We start from the raw sequence: 19935 nt of genomic DNA, 5'->3' as shown, positions 1-19935 counted from the left end.
ACAAACCAAATGAGTGAAATGCGCACAGATGAGGAACGCTTGGAATGCGGAATTCAATTCCATTTCAAACATTCAAATTTTCAAGTTTTCAGAGATTTTTTCATTCGAATAGCTGAAGCGGAAGCAAATGGGGAAAAAACTTTCACATTTGCGATCATTTTCCGACTTTTCGCCTGAAAAAATCCCCGAAAACTTCGCATCCTACCAATGGCCAACTGTTTGCTGCTGCGCGGGAGATGACTGACAGTTCCATTTCCATCGATCCGCGCACAGCCAATGGCCAACACATCGGTTACACATAGCATGAGTGCGACTTACACAGAATTTTCACTCAGCCAGAGAGTCCTGCATTGGTTGCCTCATTCTGTGTAGTTTTAACACATGCGCTGCGTTGGGCAGGCTTTGCGTGTGTAGCCAGCATGCGATCTCTCGATCTGCTCCGCTGTTTCCTCCACATCAGCACAATTGGGGCACGCAGGAGATTCTGAGTGCCCGAACCTATGCAGATACTGTCTACAGCAACCACGTCCTGACAGAAACTGCGTCAGGTGGAAGTTCACTTCCCCATGGTTTCTCCTATACCAATCTGACACATTTGGTATTAGCCGATGAGGCCATCTACCCTAAGTGAAGTTATCCCATTCCTGCTGCCAACTTCTGAGCGTTGCCTTTTTACACGTGTAGCGGACTCCTTTGGTACCTATTTGGTTGAAGCATTGTACATCTTCCTTGATAATGAGCCCGATGGGCGTCATCCCGGCTATGATGCACATAGCCCCTTTAGATACCGTTCGGTATGCGCATGCTACTTTTAAGCACACGATCCTGTACGTGCTTTCCAACCGCTTTAGGTTTCTGCTTGTTCTAAGCGCTTTTGACCAGATTGGTCCTCCATATCTTAGTATGGATAGCGCCACGCTTGCCAGGAGCTTGCGTTTGCTGGCAATTACTGCAGAGCTGTTAGACATCATCCTTGAAAGCGCCGCTATAGTCGTAAATGCACTTTTACAGGCATATTCAACGTGGCTAGCGAAGCTCAGAGTCTATGAATAGAGAGTTGCGCGAAGAGTGAAACCAAATCTACCTATCGAACTGTCAAACCGCCTACCTATCGAGCAGACCAGCAAAACAGATAGGGGCTATTTTCGAAGACGAAGAAGAACAACCATTCAAAGAAGACTCTTCGCGCAACTCTCCATTCATAGACTCTTACGAAGCTGAGCTTGTCATCGATCATTACCCCAAGTTGTCTACACGGAGAAATCAGAATACCCAAAAAATAAGTTCTTTTTACTTAAATTTGGGTAAACTGCATTTAGTTTTTACCCACGGTTGTTTAGCTTCTCTCGCAACAGCAATGTTGTCAAAAACAGAGAGAGACGCACCGACCCAGCGTCGAAGTTCAATGAAATAAGCCAAATTTGGGTTCTTTCGAGTTTACCTAACGTTAAGTTTTTTTAACCCATCACGGAGACTTCGAAAGCTAACGCTGTGTAGTTTTTTTTTTGCACTGAGTTGTTTGTTTTGCCGCTGTCAAATGGAAACAACCTTATGATAGGTATATAGCAGTTAACCCAAATTTGGGTTATCCCACGGAAGAGCCGAATAGCGTCAAAAGAAGTCAAAGTTGGGTTGATTTGCGATCCGTGTAAGGGATCGCTTGGACTCTATGATGCAATCACCTACTGAGATAAGCGTTGCTCGGACTTGCGGTTGTTGACCACTGCCACCTCTGTCTTGTGACGAGCCAGTCCTAGTTTCCTAGGCTTCATTCATTCCTCAACTATAAACATAACAATTTATTTTGAATGCGTCTATAATTCATATAATCAAAGGTCCATTTTCGGTTTTGGGGTAACTTTGCAAACCCATTCAATTCCACAAACAAGCTACTATTTGACATCATTTCAGTTGGAGTTGGATTTGAGAATGTACCCAAGTAACCACAAGCATTAACGAATTACCGTAATTTAACTGTAATTCAGCAAGTACAATGCATCATTGCTTTTTTACAGCAATATGCGTGCAATAATGCTCTAATTCTACATTGTGATTGCAATGAAGCATTGCTTTATTGTTGCAATAAAACGTGCTTCAATGGGTGATATACGGTCACCAATCAATGCTTCATTGCATCACCTTACTTAATGCTTTATTGCCACGAATACGGCGACTTCAATGCTATTTTTAGCGGTACCAAAATGGAGCCATGATGTTCAGTTCCATGTCAGTCCAGGATATTTTTGTAATAGAAATTTCTTTGACTACTATGGAGATAAAGTATCATTTTTCATCTCTAACGATATGCGTAAAAAGGTAGAAACTGTCGCAAATCAAAGTAACTGAAGAAATTTTCGGTAGAGCTTTTAATTTCAAAATGATATCAACTTTCAACAACTAAAACATTTCGAGTTAGTCAACACATATTTAAAAAATCGGAAGTCCATTGATTGGAATAATATTATAATTAGTTTATTTTCGATTAAACAGTCAACGTATCGTCCATTTTATCAAATTCCAGCTGCTGCATACTATTAATTTTCAGAGTTTTGTTGAGGACTAGGTACTGGGTTCGATGATAATTTCTTTGATGCCGTAGAGATTCAGCATCAGATCCATTAGCCTGTACATCTCCGGCAGCAGATTTGTCGAGATCGTAGTAAACAATGGCCTTTCGCTGGGTATTTATTGCTGTCCTGGGCATTCCTAGAAGCAATTGAATGAGTACTAATATAATTATGTTGAATAATCCCTGATAACTCACTGTTTTTGTGAAAAAGTTCCTAATTATAAGATGCACAAATGGCTCAGCTGTACAAAATGGAAACCAAACAAAGTCTGAACAGCAAAAAAAGTGACAGACACTGTTACAGCTAGGGCGTGCAAGTGTTCACCAACCTACAACTGGAAACGAGCGGGCACTGTTTTAAGTTGCACATTTTTACCGGCCAAGACATGCAGTATATATGGTCCAGAGGATAGGCGCGCCGGGTCATCGATAGTATCCCACAGTTACTCTAGGTTCGGATCCCGGTAGAGAAAAAAATTAGGAAAAAAAAATGTGGACAAATAAATTCCAACAACGAAAATACAATAGATTAAAACCAAAACTATGTTTTTTTAGTTATATGTTTTGTTCTTCAAATTTTTAATGATCATACCGCCTGCATGCATGCAAATTTAAACATCAATTTAACATTTGAAAATGCAATGAAGCTTTAAATATACATCGCCTATGCTTTCCTTCATGCATTAAATACACTTAGTCTAAAGCTTCTGTAGGGTACAGGCAGTAACTATACTTTAGCAATAGCCAATAAAGTGCTAGTAAATGTAGCCGTATTAAAACTGTAGTAGCGCCCTTTTCCACTTTAATACTGCTTTAATGAGACATATAATGCAAAATGACTTTATATGCTATATTTTATAGTAGCATATAAAGTGATATTAATGCAACTATATACAGCTCTATGGTTACTTGGGTAATATAGAACTTGGGTTTAATGTTATGCATTAAAGTACAAATTTGAAGGAAAATCACCTAAAAAACTTTTTTAGTTGAAACAAACGTAGCATAAGCCTATACAAATTTGCGATTTTTTTTTCGAATACATATTAATTTATTCATATGGTTCGATATTGAATTCTAAATAAATCAAATGTTTTTTTGCAATATAAATAAATATTGTCGCATACCTTTAGGCGCTTAATGGTATATATGGTAATTTCTGACTTGGCTTATAAAAATGGCTCAAAATTGTAAGTATACTTTTCGCTAAGAGATTTGAGATCGAATTCATGTTCTACTATATAACTAAACTGTTAATTCAAAGTGACAAACTCTTTAAAGCTTAATTAAATAAGAGATCTTAGAACAGATTGTTTGTAAGCGTTTCAAAAGTACTACTTTCAGTGCAGGAAAGTAGGCCGTTTCATGACAGATTGGCGTGATGAATATCAGCCTATTATGATGAGAAATTGCTAAAAACATATATACAGCCGGCTCTGCTATTAGACACTGTCACCCACTTTCCTCTTACGGCAATTTCGCTACTGTAAAGAGAAGATCCTCTACTAACTCCTAATGGTCTATTTATTTGCTTAAAAACAACAATCAACACACTCGGTTACCAATAGATTTTAGGGGGAAATCATAAGTTATGCGATAAATAAACTTATTACCTACCAAATTTCACTATTAAGGAACTATTAAGGAAAAGAAAAATTTAAGCCAAACATCCAATTTTAAGGAGCCCAAATATGGATAACCAAACATCTATTTAAGTCAAAAACTGATCGATTGCTCAATCGCTGGTAGTGACTAATCAATCAAGTTTTCAACTTGACTGAAGTACAAATCAAGCATAGTTATTCAAAATGACGTATCGAACACTCGGATGTATTCGAGAAAAATGCGATGCAATATATGGTAAAGCATTTTATATCCTGTTTAAAATACTTTACTTTTTTTTTCTATTACTGCATATATTATAAGGGTTAATTCACAAATGCACAAATGCTTTTTGTATGATTGTTCTACAAATGTTGTATGGGCTGTAACATCATAAGGACACCCACACACCCCCTTCAGCGTTATTAAATTTGTGAATGGACCCTAAGTTGAAAAAAGAACTCTGCTTCTACAGTCGAAGCTCGTTATAGCGACAACTTTTATAACGACAAAAGATCTCTATAGCGACATTTTTTGGTCCCATGAAAAATATTTAAATGTTATATCTATTCTCTATAACGACTTTTCTCTATTGCGACGGTCCCTTGCGATGTCGTTATAACGCGCTTCGACTGTACCCACTTTTAGGCAATTCCGGATTGGATAGAAATATAGATAAAATCGTCGATTGTTACATACACATTGCTTGATGCGTCGATTTGACAGTTCGTTTTGCACTTTCGTCACGTCATATACACTCCCGTGCATAAGTTTGGGTTCACCCCCTAAAAAACATACAAAAGTGTTCAGGCCATATCTCTGCGATTACACGCCCAATTGAAACTCTCTAAGCCGCATTCTAAAGGCAAAGAGTTATTCTTGCATAGTATGTATTTTTCCAAAAACATTTTTTGAATTTTATTATTATTATCTTTATTATCGAGACTTTCAGCCGGAGGCTGGTTCGTCTCCATCATTGAATTTTATATATTAACTTTTTACTTGAAGTTGTGACATTTTTCAGAAAACACACTGAAAAAACATTTGTAACTTCCTCAGCATTGGATCGACCAAAATTTTAAAACAAGGTGTCATTAGAATGATAAGCTTATATTCTCTGAAGAACGCTCTCGAATTTTTTGCGGAAAAATCTGAAAACTATTCAAAATCATTGAAACAGTCATTCAAGTCATCGTGCAAAAGTTTGGGTTCACCCCTCTGTATGGTGTACGCGCCATTATTTGCGTTTATTTGCGTTTGAAAAAGCTGTGACTTATCGGTTGAAAAATGGCTGATATATTGACAAAAATTATTTACGTGCGGTTCAGATGAAGCCAAACTTTTGCACGATTTGCATCATATTGAGGAGTGAACCCAAACTTTTGCACGATGATTTGAATGACTGTTTCAATGATTTTGAATAGTTTTCAGATTTTTTCGCAAAAAATTCGTGAGTGCTATTCAAAGAATATAAGATTACGATTCTAATGACACCTGGTTTTAAAATTTTGGTCGATCCAATGCTGAGGAAATTACAAATGTTTTTTCAGTGTGTTTTTTGAAAAATGTCACAACTTTAAGTTAAAATTTAGTATACAAAATTCAAAAACTGTTTTTGGAAAAATACATACGAAGTAAGAATAACTCTTTGCCTTTCGAATGCGGTTTAGAGAGTTTCAATTTGACGCGTAATCACAAAGATATGGACAGAACACGTTTGTATGTTTTTGAGGGAGTGAACCCAAACTTTTGCACGGGAGTGTACATCGGATTTGTTTTGACGTTGCACATAAGTCAGTTTGTAGATTCCCTTAGAAATTGTTTTGGCAAAACTTTACCAGACTTAAGGACTTTTCATTTTATAAAGTGAACACTTTGTTTATGCTATATTGTTTATCTATATTATTAAAATCGTAATTGGTTTTCTGTGCATCGTTCAACTATTATTCTACAATGCTAAGAAAATATTAGATCTTAGAAAATGCTTTTGGTTGAAGAGCTTAATAGTTTTTCCGAAAATTCTTAGGAAAAGCTGATTGTGGAAGTTTAACATTATTTTTCGCAAAACAAAAATCCTCATTTTTATGAACAAATTGGATGTTTGTATCCTTTACTATTCTACTAAAGGTGTAGCTTTAAAAAAAATATATTCCACCATTCAATGACATTAGGTAACATAAGTGATTTATCCACTTATGCCCAAATTGTCTGATACACCATCCTTTCACTTCCAGCAAAAGAGAAAAGTAAAAATCGTGTTCAAAACTAGTTTAGATTACCAAAGTAACTATTTTTTTATGAACGAGAGCTAAATCGTGAATTTAAACCGCAGTCTTAAGTATAAATTTTACTCTTTATGGTAGTTTTGCTCAATAGTCTCATACTTTTAAAATCATGTACGCATATTTATCGATCTACAGCGAATTGGAAACGCTTATGTCCGAATATTTCAATTGGTAATCTCAGAATAACATATTTTGAAAATAATATGTGGAAAATAAAATCGATTTTATTACAGCAGTGTTGCCAATTTTGATTATTGTTGTTGTGCTTCGAAAGGTTTTCTAACAATTAAACAATTATTTTCTATTGTGCTTTAAATGAGACGTGAGGACTAAATTAGTAACTCTCTGAAGGCGTAAGTTATTATTAATGTTAACCCAAGTAACCACAAGCATTAACGAATTACCGTAATTTAACTGTAATTCAGCAAGTACAATGCATCATTGCTTTTTTACAGCAATATGCGTGCAATAATGCTCTAATTCTACATTGTGATTGCAATGAAGCATTGCTTTATTGTTGCAATAAAACGTGCTTCAATGGGTGATATACGGTCACCAATCAATGCTTCATTGCATCACCTTACTTAATGCTTTATTGCCACGAATACGGCGACTTCAATGCTATTTTTAGCGGTACCAAAATGGAGCCATGATGTTCAGTTCCATGTCAGTCCAGGATATTTTTGTAATAGAAATTTCTTTGACTACTATGGAGATAAAGTATCATTTTTCATCTCTAACGATATGCGTAAAAAGGTAGAAACTGTCGCAAATCAAAGTAACTGAAGAAATTTTCGGTAGAGCTTTTAATTTCAAAATGATATCAACTTTCAACAACTAAAACATTTCGAGTTAGTCAACACATATTTAAAAAATCGGAAGTCCATTGATTGGAATAATATTATAATTAGTTTATTTTCGATTAAACAGTCAACGTATCGTCCATTTTATCAAATTCCAGCTGCTGCATACTATTAATTTTCAGAGTTTTGTTGAGGACTAGGTACTGGGTTCGATGATAATTTCTTTGATGCCGTAGAGATTCAGCATCAGATCCATTAGCCTGTACATCTCCGGCAGCAGATTTGTCGAGATCGTAGTAAACAATGGCCTTTCGCTGGGTATTTATTGCTGTCCTGGGCATTCCTAGAAGCAATTGAATGAGTACTAATATAATTATGTTGAATAATCCCTGATAACTCACTGTTTTTGTGAAAAAGTTCCTAATTATAAGATGCACAAATGGCTCAGCTGTACAAAATGGAAACCAAACAAAGTCTGAACAGCAAAAAAAGTGACAGACACTGTTACAGCTAGGGCGTGCAAGTGTTCACCAACCTACAACTGGAAACGAGCGGGCACTGTTTTAAGTTGCACATTTTTACCGGCCAAGACATGCAGTATATATGGTCCAGAGGATAGGCGCGCCGGGTCATCGATAGTATCCCACAGTTACTCTAGGTTCGGATCCCGGTAGAGAAAAAAATTAGGAAAAAAAAATGTGGACAAATAAATTCCAACAACGAAAATACAATAGATTAAAACCAAAACTATGTTTTTTTAGTTATATGTTTTGTTCTTCAAATTTTTAATGATCATACCGCCTGCATGCATGCAAATTTAAACATCAATTTAACATTTGAAAATGCAATGAAGCTTTAAATATACATCGCCTATGCTTTCCTTCATGCATTAAATACACTTAGTCTAAAGCTTCTGTAGGGTACAGGCAGTAACTATACTTTAGCAATAGCCAATAAAGTGCTAGTAAATGTAGCCGTATTAAAACTGTAGTAGCGCCCTTTTCCACTTTAATACTGCTTTAATGAGACATATAATGCAAAATGACTTTATATGCTATATTTTATAGTAGCATATAAAGTGATATTAATGCAACTATATACAGCTCTATGGTTACTTGGGAATACTATATTAGCACTTCCATCAGGACGTACTTTTAACCAAAAAAAATCTACTCATATCAATTACACTGCGGAACACGTTTTTGTCTCAAGCACCAAAATACCACTATTTACTCAACTAGGGGCTGCTGAATCCATTGCCGTTTTCAAAAATATCATAGCACGTCTAATTTTTGAGATATTGACTGTTGAAAATGCTAAATTTGACGATTTCAGCCAACTTGCATGCAAGTTTTTCAACTTGTATGGCAATTTATTTGCTTAATATGCCACAACATTCAAACTACATGTGTTAAACAATACTTTTCAACAAAGTTTATGATACTTCCGCTGGTAAAATGTTATTTTTTGGTGGTTCTGAAGAGTATTGTATTATACCATATAAGAGAAACGAAGAATTTTATATGGAGACTGCAAGCATGTTAAAAAATCGAATTAAACTAAATTTAATCGTGAAATTTACATTTTTGCAAGCTTGGTGGATTAAATTACAACAAAGGTTGATAAATCATACTTGAAATTTCATGTAAACATGAACAAAACCTATGTTTTATACAACTTTGACGACCTGTAGCTAAAAATTGTGACGTGCTGGAACATTTATGAAAACGGCATCAAATTCAGTGACCCGAAATCTACTGGGGACACATAATATGATCCTTGAGACACGCAAAAATGTCATTTTTGTTATGCTGTGTTACCTTAAAATTTAAAATATTTTTCTCCAAAAATATCGGAGAAAAATGATTTTATTATATCTGCAAAACAGTTGCACTAAAAATAAATTGAGTTTTTTCCATCAGGCTTCTGATTTATGTTGCTTTTGAAGAACAAGCTTTTTTTCAAAATCAAAAATATAGATTGTCGAATTTTCCAGCCAATTTCTAACAATCATTGATTTTGATAACCTCCAAAAATCGATCGTTCTAAATTAATTCGTGTGCAATTAAATTATGTTGAAGAATATCTTAATATCACAATGTTGTACAATACTAGTCAAACTATGTACAGAAAACCGATTGAAATTCAATTGATAAATTAAAAAGATACAGCATGCACAAGGTGTCCACTTTATAAAATGAACAGTCCTTAATATGTACATTATGTGTTTGTCGAGGTATCATACTTACGAAATATTGTTTTCAAAAATAGGTCAAGTAGGCAACATGGATTGCAATGACCCTCCTCGTAAAAAGTACAATTCAACATTTACGGATGGAATATTTTCAATGCGTGAATGTTGATTCCTTGCCTTCTATTCATTATCTAATAAACATTGAGATTTTTGCAAAAAATGAGTTGTGTTAATGCGTAGATTTATCAACTTTCGGAAACAATGATTTTCATCATTATGGATGAGACGCTCAAAGAATCATGTCTCACATGATTGCTGTGATGGTCACATCAAACAGCTTTCTATAGCATTTATGTTCCATGATTCGATATTTCCATGAGTCGATAGTTCCTTTAAATAACGACTGAAGGAGATTTGACTGTATTGTAAAAATCAAAAAACTTTTCAACCTAAATTTCAATCTTGAAGCATGAGGACTTGAGGAGCCTTAAGTATGTTGATTTAAATAAATTCGCTTTCACGCTATCGGCAATTTCTTCCCATGAGGCCTGGGATAAAACTGTTTCTTAAAATAAATCCCAATGGATGTACACGGGCAGTATTTTTCTGCTAACACATTTTTCTCTATGACAGCAACAACCATTTTCCAATTTATTGCGTTTCAAATGCACTTGATTTCAATCATCCACATCACTAATATTCAGTTTCCATTCAGACCAACACTTAAATTTTATCCTTACTTGGCGACTACCAGCTGCAGCTGCTCACCGGCCTGTTTGATCACGGATTCCGCAGTGGCCAGGCGCATTGCCGACGCATCAGCCCCGTTGATTGTCACGATCTGGTCACCCAGTTTGAGGCCCGCCTTGGCCGCCGGGCTTTGTTCCTTGACCTGGTTCGGAATGAGAAAACGTTCGCGAATTACCCGCACCGACAAATCGTCCGTTTCGAACGGGATAATGTTGCGCTTGAACTTGGGCCGTTTGTAATAGTCGGGAGCATCGTCACGTTTCGGGGGCCGTTCCTGGTCAGCACCGTTTTCGAAGGACTCGCTAACATCTGCCAGTTTCGGTTCCTCCAGAGCCATCTCGGTAGATGCTCGAACACGCGATCGCGATTTTACTATTTGGGTTAGCAGAATTAGGAGTTGGCAAGTGGTTAATCTGATCTAATTTTTTCCGGGATCGATCGAGTAGACGGCGCGGATCAGGTTCGTGCGGTTGAACTTTAGACGTAAGACTGAAAACCCGATAGCGAGGGCAAAAGTCGTATACCACGCGGCATATCTGGTGCCCTGGGTTTACGACCATCATCAACGTCATCGTCGTCGTCGTTTGCCTCGTCTTCGGTGGTAGTTTTTTATCTGATTCTGCCTGTATTTTGACGATTTGTTCGGATTTTCATATTTTTAAAACAAAGTTCCGTCTGCTCCCAAGCATGCAATCGGCAAAACCTTCATTGTGAACCCGAGCTAAAATACAAGCGATGGGATGCTCTTGAAAAAAATTTGATTCTAATGTATGTACACTATTGAAACATTTTAGGCGATTTAGTTTACTGCGGTTCATTAAAATTTTGTATCATAACCCGTTATAAATTAAAATTTACTTCTAAAATAATATAACATTGTCAAACTTCTATTTTTGAATAACAAAATAAAAACTCGGAGCAAAAATTCAACAATATCAAATTATCTTTAGTGAAAACGTGAAAACAAATGGATTAAGACAGTAAAAAAAAGACTTTTTCTTGGACCGTTCGTGCTTTTGCTTGTCCGATATCTTCTGTGAAGATTCATGGGAAGGCCTCATACTTATGGACACTGTCTAAAAACTTTGTTTTTAGAAAAATGGTTTGATGTTCGAACAAATGTTCAGAACTAAAGTGACGACTGCCTTCGGAAGAGAAGTCGAACCATTTTCCCTAGATGGACTAGCCAAAGGCTTAAAATCTCGTGCAAAAAGATAAAAACACAATTAAGAGCTAATTTCGATTTTAGACAAAAATTGTTGCATATATTTAGCCTAAGTACGCTTAAGTTTTTTTTTCTCTCATACATATTCAGGTGCATTCAAGTCACCTGTCAAATATTCCGAATTGCTACGGCAAAAGAAATGTAATAGGTTGTTAATAAAATGTCAATGATCTTTTAATTACCTCTTATCAAATTGGGATGATAGTGTTACTAACTTAAAACACCTAGATATAAGAAACAAATGTAATATTTAGAATAATATCGATAATGGAATAAAAAAAAAGTTTGAATACCTGTAACACATTTTGCAATTACTTAGTCCTTACTTATGCTCGGAAAGAATTAATCATTGTCTGTATTTGAATGTAAAATATGACAGTTATAAAAAGATTGATTATTGATTTTCCAAACATATCATGAAAACTCAAGGCCACTTTTCGTCGGGTCATAAAGAAATATCAATACGACCAAAACCGAAGGAAAATGTCTCTCTGAGCACAAAACAGAGAGTCGCAATTTGCTCAGATATCTAATCATTATTTTCGTGAAATCAAACCCCCACTAGAACTATACATGCTCGACGTCACGAGCGGCGTGGTTGCTAGTGAGATTCTAACGATTTTCATTGCAATCTGCATGTTTCCGAATAACCTAACCCACTATAAGGTGGTTTTGGTTTATTCCGACAAAAATGGACACCCAACAAGTTCATTCAAGCTAGTCAATCATATTGGTTACGACACGTTTCCTGCGTTGTTGGCTGACTGGCGATTTCGTCGCACAGATGGGACGCGTCTAAATTTAGATGTAAACACAGGCAGGCGCTTTCGAATGGCATCCAACCGTCAGTTGAACTGGGAAAGAACGTCAATGTATCATTCATAAACCGAACCGATGCCACGACCGATTCACTTTCTTAGAAGTAAGTAATGACCGATTTGACTTAGTTTTACGGCATCTAACTCGTAAGAAATGAAGATTGAGTGACAGAACGATTTACCTAATTAAAAAGCGTAACTCTTACGTTGCTTATAACTCGGTATTTCGTTTGTTTGGCAACTTTTATCACGCAACGCAGTAACAACATTGAACTCTCCTTATCTCGATATTTCGATGTCTAGAATCATTTAAAATTTAATTTACAGATCAAAAGGGATTGGACGTATTTATGTCGTCCACGAAGCAAGAAAATTGACTGGATCTCATGGAAACCGTACTCGGCTGTAAAACCCAGCTTTACTAGATTTCTTCATATGCAATGCTGAAAAGCAAGCAAAAATGTTCACCACATTTCGTAGTCTTTTGTAGTCATCGGTGAGATGCGAACGAACTCGAGTATTCGCCTGAAATCTTCACGTAGTTCGTCACTCAACTGGTTCAACATGGGTAATAGATGAAAGAAGATAATCCGGAACAGAACTTTGTAGGCTCTAATGGATCCAATTTTTTAATATTCTTAATGGGAATGAGAATTTCTTAAAGCTAATAACATACATATAGCAGCTATTACTGGATCTTATATGAAACCTGGATACAAACTCAAAAGAGATCCAAACGTTTTTGCTTATCGTAATGATCGACTGGATGGGGCATGTGGTGGATTTGCTATTATCATCCATAGGCGTATGAAACATTAATTTTTTTCGTCATTTGAAACCAAAGTCTTCGAAACTTTGTGTATTTCTGTTGGTAAATATACTTTCATAGCTGCCTATTGAGTTTTGCAGAGATTTTTGGACTTTCGGTCAACTCTGAGAAGGCGTTAAAAAACATTGTCACAGCCCGTTAATGACATTTCATATCAGTGTCGTCGTAATCATTCGTTCAACTAGTAACGATCACAAGTTAATTTTACTACTAAAATGCTTTCTGTTTAGTGAAGAGAACAATTATTTTGTTTTGAAACACTTTTTAAACGTAATTTTTGTTTCGTTCCATATTGAGCATATTAAACTCAGTGATATGGCAGAGATAATACGCACATTTAGGCGTATTGCGCGAGCAGCTATTCGGCAAGGCCACGGGTTTGAATCTTGCTGGTTAAGTTTTTTTGGTAAAGGAAATTTTCATTTTCATTTCATTTTCATTTTCAGAGCATTGACTTCCTAGAGTGTCCTGGTACTTACATAACGTAATCCGGGCTGATATTATTCAGCGGGGTAGCATTGATAGGAATTACTCATCTTATACAAAATCAACATTTATTGATGGAACATTTTCATTACATGAAAGATGCTTCTCTTCATCACCGAAAAAGTTCCCATTGTCAAAACATTTATAAGTACAGTCAGACGCTACCACCCACTTCACGTACACACCAATTCCTCAGCTGTCGTCCAATCCAATTCAGGTTAAATTCAGTAGCCGATATGCTTATAGTATGTGTCAGCCATAAACAAGAAAAAAAATCAGCAACATGCTATTTAAATCCTCTGAGAAATTGCCGTGTGAGGAAAGTGAATGGCAGCATCTTCAAGGAGACCTGAGTGTATGTTCTACTCGGAAAAAATACTATTAAGAATGTAGAATTTCCTAAGTAAATTGCCTACCTCTAGGCGTATTCCGCGGTTCGAACCCGGATTACGGTTACCAGCGATTTGTTTTGCACTGAATTTTCCAACAGTATTGCTTACACCAATAGGCGTAAATAAGGGACAGGGGCTGTTTTTATTTTAATGAATTTTTTTTCACAGTATTCTCGTCCAAAACAAATTATATTGTTGTTTGCATTTGAGATGCAAATCTTGACTAAATGTTTGGTGTTCCCGCATTTTATATTTTAAACGCATACAGCAATACATGTATAAAGGATCTTTCGAGGAAACTGATTCATGAATTGTGTAAGCAAAATAAACAATCTTAATAGATTCTGTTTAATATAACATTCACAATTTCAACGTAAGACGAAGACGGTTGGCTATTATTCTAGTACCACTCGAAAAGATTGATTCAATGTATGCAAATATTATTTGAGTTCAATACGATTTGTCAAGTATGAACTCCACTATTCTTGTTATTGGATGGACTTAACCCTCTAAAGTTCGAGGCGAATCTTGAATTTTCAAATGGCCACCATTTGAAAACCAGTTGAGCAATTAATTTAAAATAAATTTTAATGTAATTTAAAGTGATCAGACGTCCCGGATTGTGCGGGACAGTCCCGGATTCAAGACACCTGTCCCGCATTACCGAGCGTCCCGGAAAACGTCCCGGATTCGATCAGTCGGCTTCTATTTCGTCGGCTTCATATTTCGAAAATAATTATTAAAATTGTTGATTTCATTTATTGTTATGGTTCACAAAAAACATACAATATACGACACATTCATTTGAAAATCCAGGCAAATGGAGCGGGATTTCAAAAGTTTATTCTTGCAATTAAGTAAGAAGTAGTATAACGTTTTCCAGTTTCAGGAGACCAACATCTAGTGTATAGGGCAGATGTTCAATCTTTGAAATTTGTTAGAGCATGGAAACAGTTTCGGCCCTGGCTGTCATTTCAAATTTTGAATTTCTTAAGTTTTTTTCTATAATTTGTTAAATATTTTATAAAAATCAATTTTGTTAACTTACATAAAGTCAGTGACAAAAGTTGGTTACCAAATGCTATTTTTTCCATGCAAAGTGCTAATATTTGAGGCTTTGTATCTCAGCTTTTGGTAGTCCCATTAAGCTGAAATTTCAGTAACGAACTACCGAGAGACTTCAAAATTTAATTAAAAAACGATCAGTTGTGGGTGATTGGTGTTCTGATAAATTGTGTAACTAAACAACTTTGTCCAATAAACCAACCACGCAAAACTTACCGTTTATTAATTAAATTTTAAAGTCTCTTGTTTACTTACTTTTGTCAACCCTCTGAAACTCTTTGGAAAATAACTGCAATGTGTTGAATTCACTACAGACAAAACATCAAGTTGTTTGTAGTTCGTCATTCAAATTTCAGACAAATCGGATAACCAAAAGCTGAGATACAGAGCCTCAAATTTGTGCATTTTGTATGGAAAAACAGCAGTTGGTTGCTAGCTTTTGCCACTGGCTGTAAATCAATTTTGTCTAAATTAGTTCGACAATATCTAAATTCATAATAATATTAAAAAAAAGTTGTAATAAATGATCATTTTGCACCCTGTTTTACGACACTTGAAGGATAGACGAAGTGGTTCACATATATGAAAAAAATCTAATGATTTTCGTTTCAAAATATCAGATTATAAAACCGTGATTTTTTTTTGTTATGACCTCAAAAGGAAGACAAATATTACGTATCGTGTAATGTTATGATCAGGGATTGAATCCTGAGAAAATTGAGAGAATCTCTCACGTATCGCTCTCTGTAACTATCATAACATGCTGCACATAATGAGACACTGTTTATCGTATACTGCTACAACTTTGATCAGATTGGGGGGATAGTAGTGCATGATAAAACCCCTCTAAACATGCTCCAAGCCTGGGGGACACTATTGCTATTGAAAGTTCATGGATTGTGTATCGTGCCAGTAAAGAAAAACACCTATCCCCAACGGTAAACAAGCGAGAAAAATGGATTTTATCATCGCTCTCTCTTTGGAGCTCTCGCTCGCTGCTTCCATTTATCAGACTTGTTACATTTTGCGATACAACGACGATCGTGGACCACAACAGATGGGATATTTTTCTTTGCTTGCTTTGATCGTGCTTCATACTCAAATGAGAGCGAATCCTGCAATGCCTGGTTATGATACATTTTAAAAATTATTATTTTTGTCCCGGGTTGAAGCAAAACATATCTGATCACTTCAAAGTAATTACAATTAGTTGTTCTTACAATCCTTGGATGAGACATTCTCCTTGATTCTTCCCCCATTTCTAGGTAACGGAAAAAACGTGGACACGAGCGGTTCAAAATTGGCCGCAAACGGATATCTCAACATTAAAATCAGCTAGAAGGTTGGTTTCTTCGACAAAGTTATTCAGCAGATCAAGATAGCCTTGGCGATGAATATTCTGATTAAGAATTTACCCGCTAGGTGGCGCAGTCAGTAGTGGCAATTTGGCGTGAGTCAGTTGTGATAAATTTTATTCAATCATCTGTATCTGAAAATCCTTATCAGCTATAAGGCTGGTTTCTTCGACAAAGCTGTTCAGCAGATCAAGGGCTATCTGGCGGTGAAGAGTCTGATTGAGCAATTTTCCGCTAGGTGGCACAAGTGACATATTTTCTTCAATCGTGTGTATCTCAAGATCCTTATCAGCTTGAAGATTGTTGTTTCAGGTAGAGTTGATCAAGGGCTATCTGGCGGTAGAGAGTGTGATTGGAAATTCATCCGCTGGGTAGCATTAGTAACAACAAATCATCAAATATCTCTACCTTGAGGTCTTCATCACCTAGGAGGTTAATTGCCTTCTGTAAAGATATTCAGCAAATTGAGGTTTAAATATAATAAATATAATAAGTATATTTAAGAATGTAAAATTTCCCTATCCACTAAATTTGGTTCTCCTGAATCTGAAAATGATATCAAACTCTTGCAACTCGTGTATATCATCATTTTATCCATTTATATTATCACTGCTATTCTTGTAACGCTATACGATTTAAAAAATGAGTTCAGCAGTTGACACTGAAACTTACACAACATTTTTAACACTCAAAGTTTGCATGCAGGCTTATCACCAGCGGATTGTTTAGTACTAACATTTCCAACAGTATTGCTGATACCGTAAAACGGGGTAACTTTGATAGTTTTTTCGAAGAAAACTTGAATATTTATGCATGCTGTTTCAAAGAATTTTAATTTATATTTTTTGAACAAGTACTGGCATAGCTGTCGATTGCAGTCGATAGATTGCCAAAAGATTTATTTTGAATGGATATATAATTTTTCATATACAGTGTCTTCCCGATTTTGGCAACACCCGCTTTTGTCTACCTTCGATTTTGGCAACACCCGTTTTTGGCAACATTTTCTTCCCGATTTTGGCAACACATGGAACAATATTTTCAAATGATAATTAAGCACTGAAACCTAATATTGTGAGTTCAAACAAAGCAAAAATAAGTCAAAATGAAAATGTTGGTGACCATTGCGAGCTTAGAAAGCTAATGTTGAATGTACTTATAAGTAAAACGCGCATATTTCAAAGGGGAATTGACATAAAGCAGGCAAGCTGTAAAAATAAATACTACATTGTTTAAAGGCATAATAATTTGGTGGAATAGGATAGTAATCAACAGTAAAAACAAGTGTAATAAGAGCATCAAATGTTAAGATGATTAGCTTTACTGTGTTCATCGTTAATGTTTTGTTATTGTTATGTGCTTGTAATTAATGTACAAATCGGATTATGTGTGGTGGTTTGAAGATCCTCAAATTGTCTCGTGATCATTGATTAGTTAATCCGTAGAAGATTTTATTGAATAATTGATGAATGATTTCTTTTGGGTATTTCTGTAGGAATTTTAGTAACAGTTATTGAGGAAAACATCGAGAAAGTTTGTTCATAACACTAGTTGACAATTTGGGCAAATTGTTGAGAATGGGTTTTGAAGTAGTCATTGAAAAACATCTTTAGAAGAATTCTAAGAGTGAGTAAAAAGCCCATGCTCAAAATTCTTTGGCCATTGTTAACATTTATATGATTCTTCTCTACAATTAAGGTGAAGATGAATCGAAGCCAAACCTCAAATTTTCAAGAGCACAAATCTGGAGAACCGAACACCCGTTTTAGCTGAAAACTTAATCGATTGATCACCACTAGCTAGTGACCAATCGATTAAGTTTTCAGCTTAAACGGATTTTTGGATCTCCAGATTCGTGCTCTTGAAAATTGGAGGTTAGGCTTCGATTTATATTCACCTTAAAAAGAAGAAAAAATAAATGATTACAGATCGGACTCGATTATCCGGAGACTCAATTATCAGGGGACTCGATTATCCGGGATTCGAATCTCCGGAATTTTAGACTCGATTATCCGGAATTTGATTTTTGATGTTCTTGTTTTTCAATATTTATGCATAAATCTGAGATAATTTGGTATTGCAATATACAACATGAATGGTTTTGCAGTTTTGAAAATATTTAAAAACAGGGGGGTTTAAAAAAGTTGTTGTTGTGTATGCTGGTCAAAAAAAAATTTTTTTTTCTTGTAAAGACCCCTATTTTTTCTAGAAATAGTTTCAGGTTACACCACCGCGTCATATAAATAAAACAACAACAAAAAAAGATAATATGTATGTTCTTTTATCGAAGATTTCATTTTTTTCTCAGTGATTCGATTATCCGGAGAATTCGATTATCCGGATGTTACAGAATCTTACAGAAAACAAATCAAAACATTAGGGATACATGTAGTTATTGTATTTCTACCAGAAGCATGAAATGGTGAAATCCTTGAGTAAATTCATATGCACAATAGAGATTTTGCAAGCAGTTTCTTGACGAGTTCGTAAAAAAATCTAATAAATAAATCTTGAAAAATGAAACGCAATGAAATGAATGAAATTTGAAATTTCGGCAGCAAAATTTTCAATAACTTTCAGTTTGAATATAACTCCTCGCGTTGCTCTTCACACATTATTTCTTCTATAACATGATTTTTTGTTTCAAGAAATATCTTCCAATCCTTCTTCTTCTTCTTTTTTTTACCATTCGTTTATTTATTAGGCTCATGCGGTTTCTAAAACCTTTACGGAGCCGATCATCAATGGAATAATACATGAGAATTATTAAAAAAAACATCAATTTTACTCAACTATCTATTGCCCTTTCGAGAACTTTTCCTCGGCGGGGCGGGGTCAACTGATCCTGAAGACGCAAACTGGGCCCGTCACTGGCTTGCCACCAGCTTTTTCTTCTGCTCCTCCATCACGGCGTTAAAATTGTTCACCAATTGCGTGGCGTTTGGAATGCCATATGTTCGCTGGATGTAGTCATCGTCGATCTCCGGTTTTTGCTTATCTACTCGCTGTTTCTTTCCGGTTAGTTCCTTCTCGAGTTCCGGAGGTTCTTCGAGAACTTCCTCCTCTATGACTTCCTCGATTTCATCCACAGTTGCGTTTAAGTCCTCTACCAAAGATACCGTTTCCGCCGCTTTGGCGATTGCAGCATACGTGTTTTTCATTTTTGGACAGGAGTTCATCCGATGTCCTCGAGATTGGCACAGGAAGCACTTATCCTTTAGACCATCATAAAATACTTTTGCTTTTCGATTCCTTATTCAAATCATTGATGGGATTTCATTTTCCACTTCGATGTGTACACCCCTCACACCATTATACACATGATCCAAGCCCAGGTTCCCGGGAAACTTTTCTCTATCTACTCGTTCCACCTTTCCATACGGTTGAAATGCCAATAGCAAGTCGTCATCGGAGATCTCCGGTGGCAGGTCGAATACACGAACGTATTCAATATTGCGACCTGCAACCACCATGGAAACTTGCACTGAATTCCCGGATGCATATTTGAAATGTTGCGGTACCGAGTTTTTCCGCAGGGCTTCTAGCATTGCAGACTCTGACT

The 19935-nt window shown here is 36.0% G+C and overlaps 1 protein-coding gene across 3 annotated transcripts in view; it reads right to left on the bottom strand.

Annotated features, from left to right (window-relative positions):
- LOC5572585 (PDZ and LIM domain protein 7) overlaps positions 1–19935 on the bottom strand; it is a 46564-nt gene that overhangs the window by 11383 nt on the left and 15246 nt on the right. For 2 of the 3 annotated variants that reach the window (XM_021857372.1, XM_021857373.1), the window contains one exon: positions 10194–10345. In XM_021857372.1, coding sequence (XP_021713064.1) covers positions 10194–10345 — 152 coding nt within the window. Of the gene's footprint in view, positions 1–10193; positions 10710–19935 lie in introns of those variants that run through there. The other variant, XM_001654042.2, reaches the window with a different exon arrangement.

This window comes from Aedes aegypti, chromosome 1 (genome assembly GCF_002204515.2).
Source record: "Aedes aegypti strain LVP_AGWG chromosome 1, AaegL5.0 Primary Assembly, whole genome shotgun sequence".
In the NCBI taxonomy this organism is placed as follows: domain Eukaryota; kingdom Metazoa; phylum Arthropoda; class Insecta; order Diptera; family Culicidae; genus Aedes; species Aedes aegypti.
This window is presented reverse-complemented; position numbering and strand designations above follow the sequence as displayed.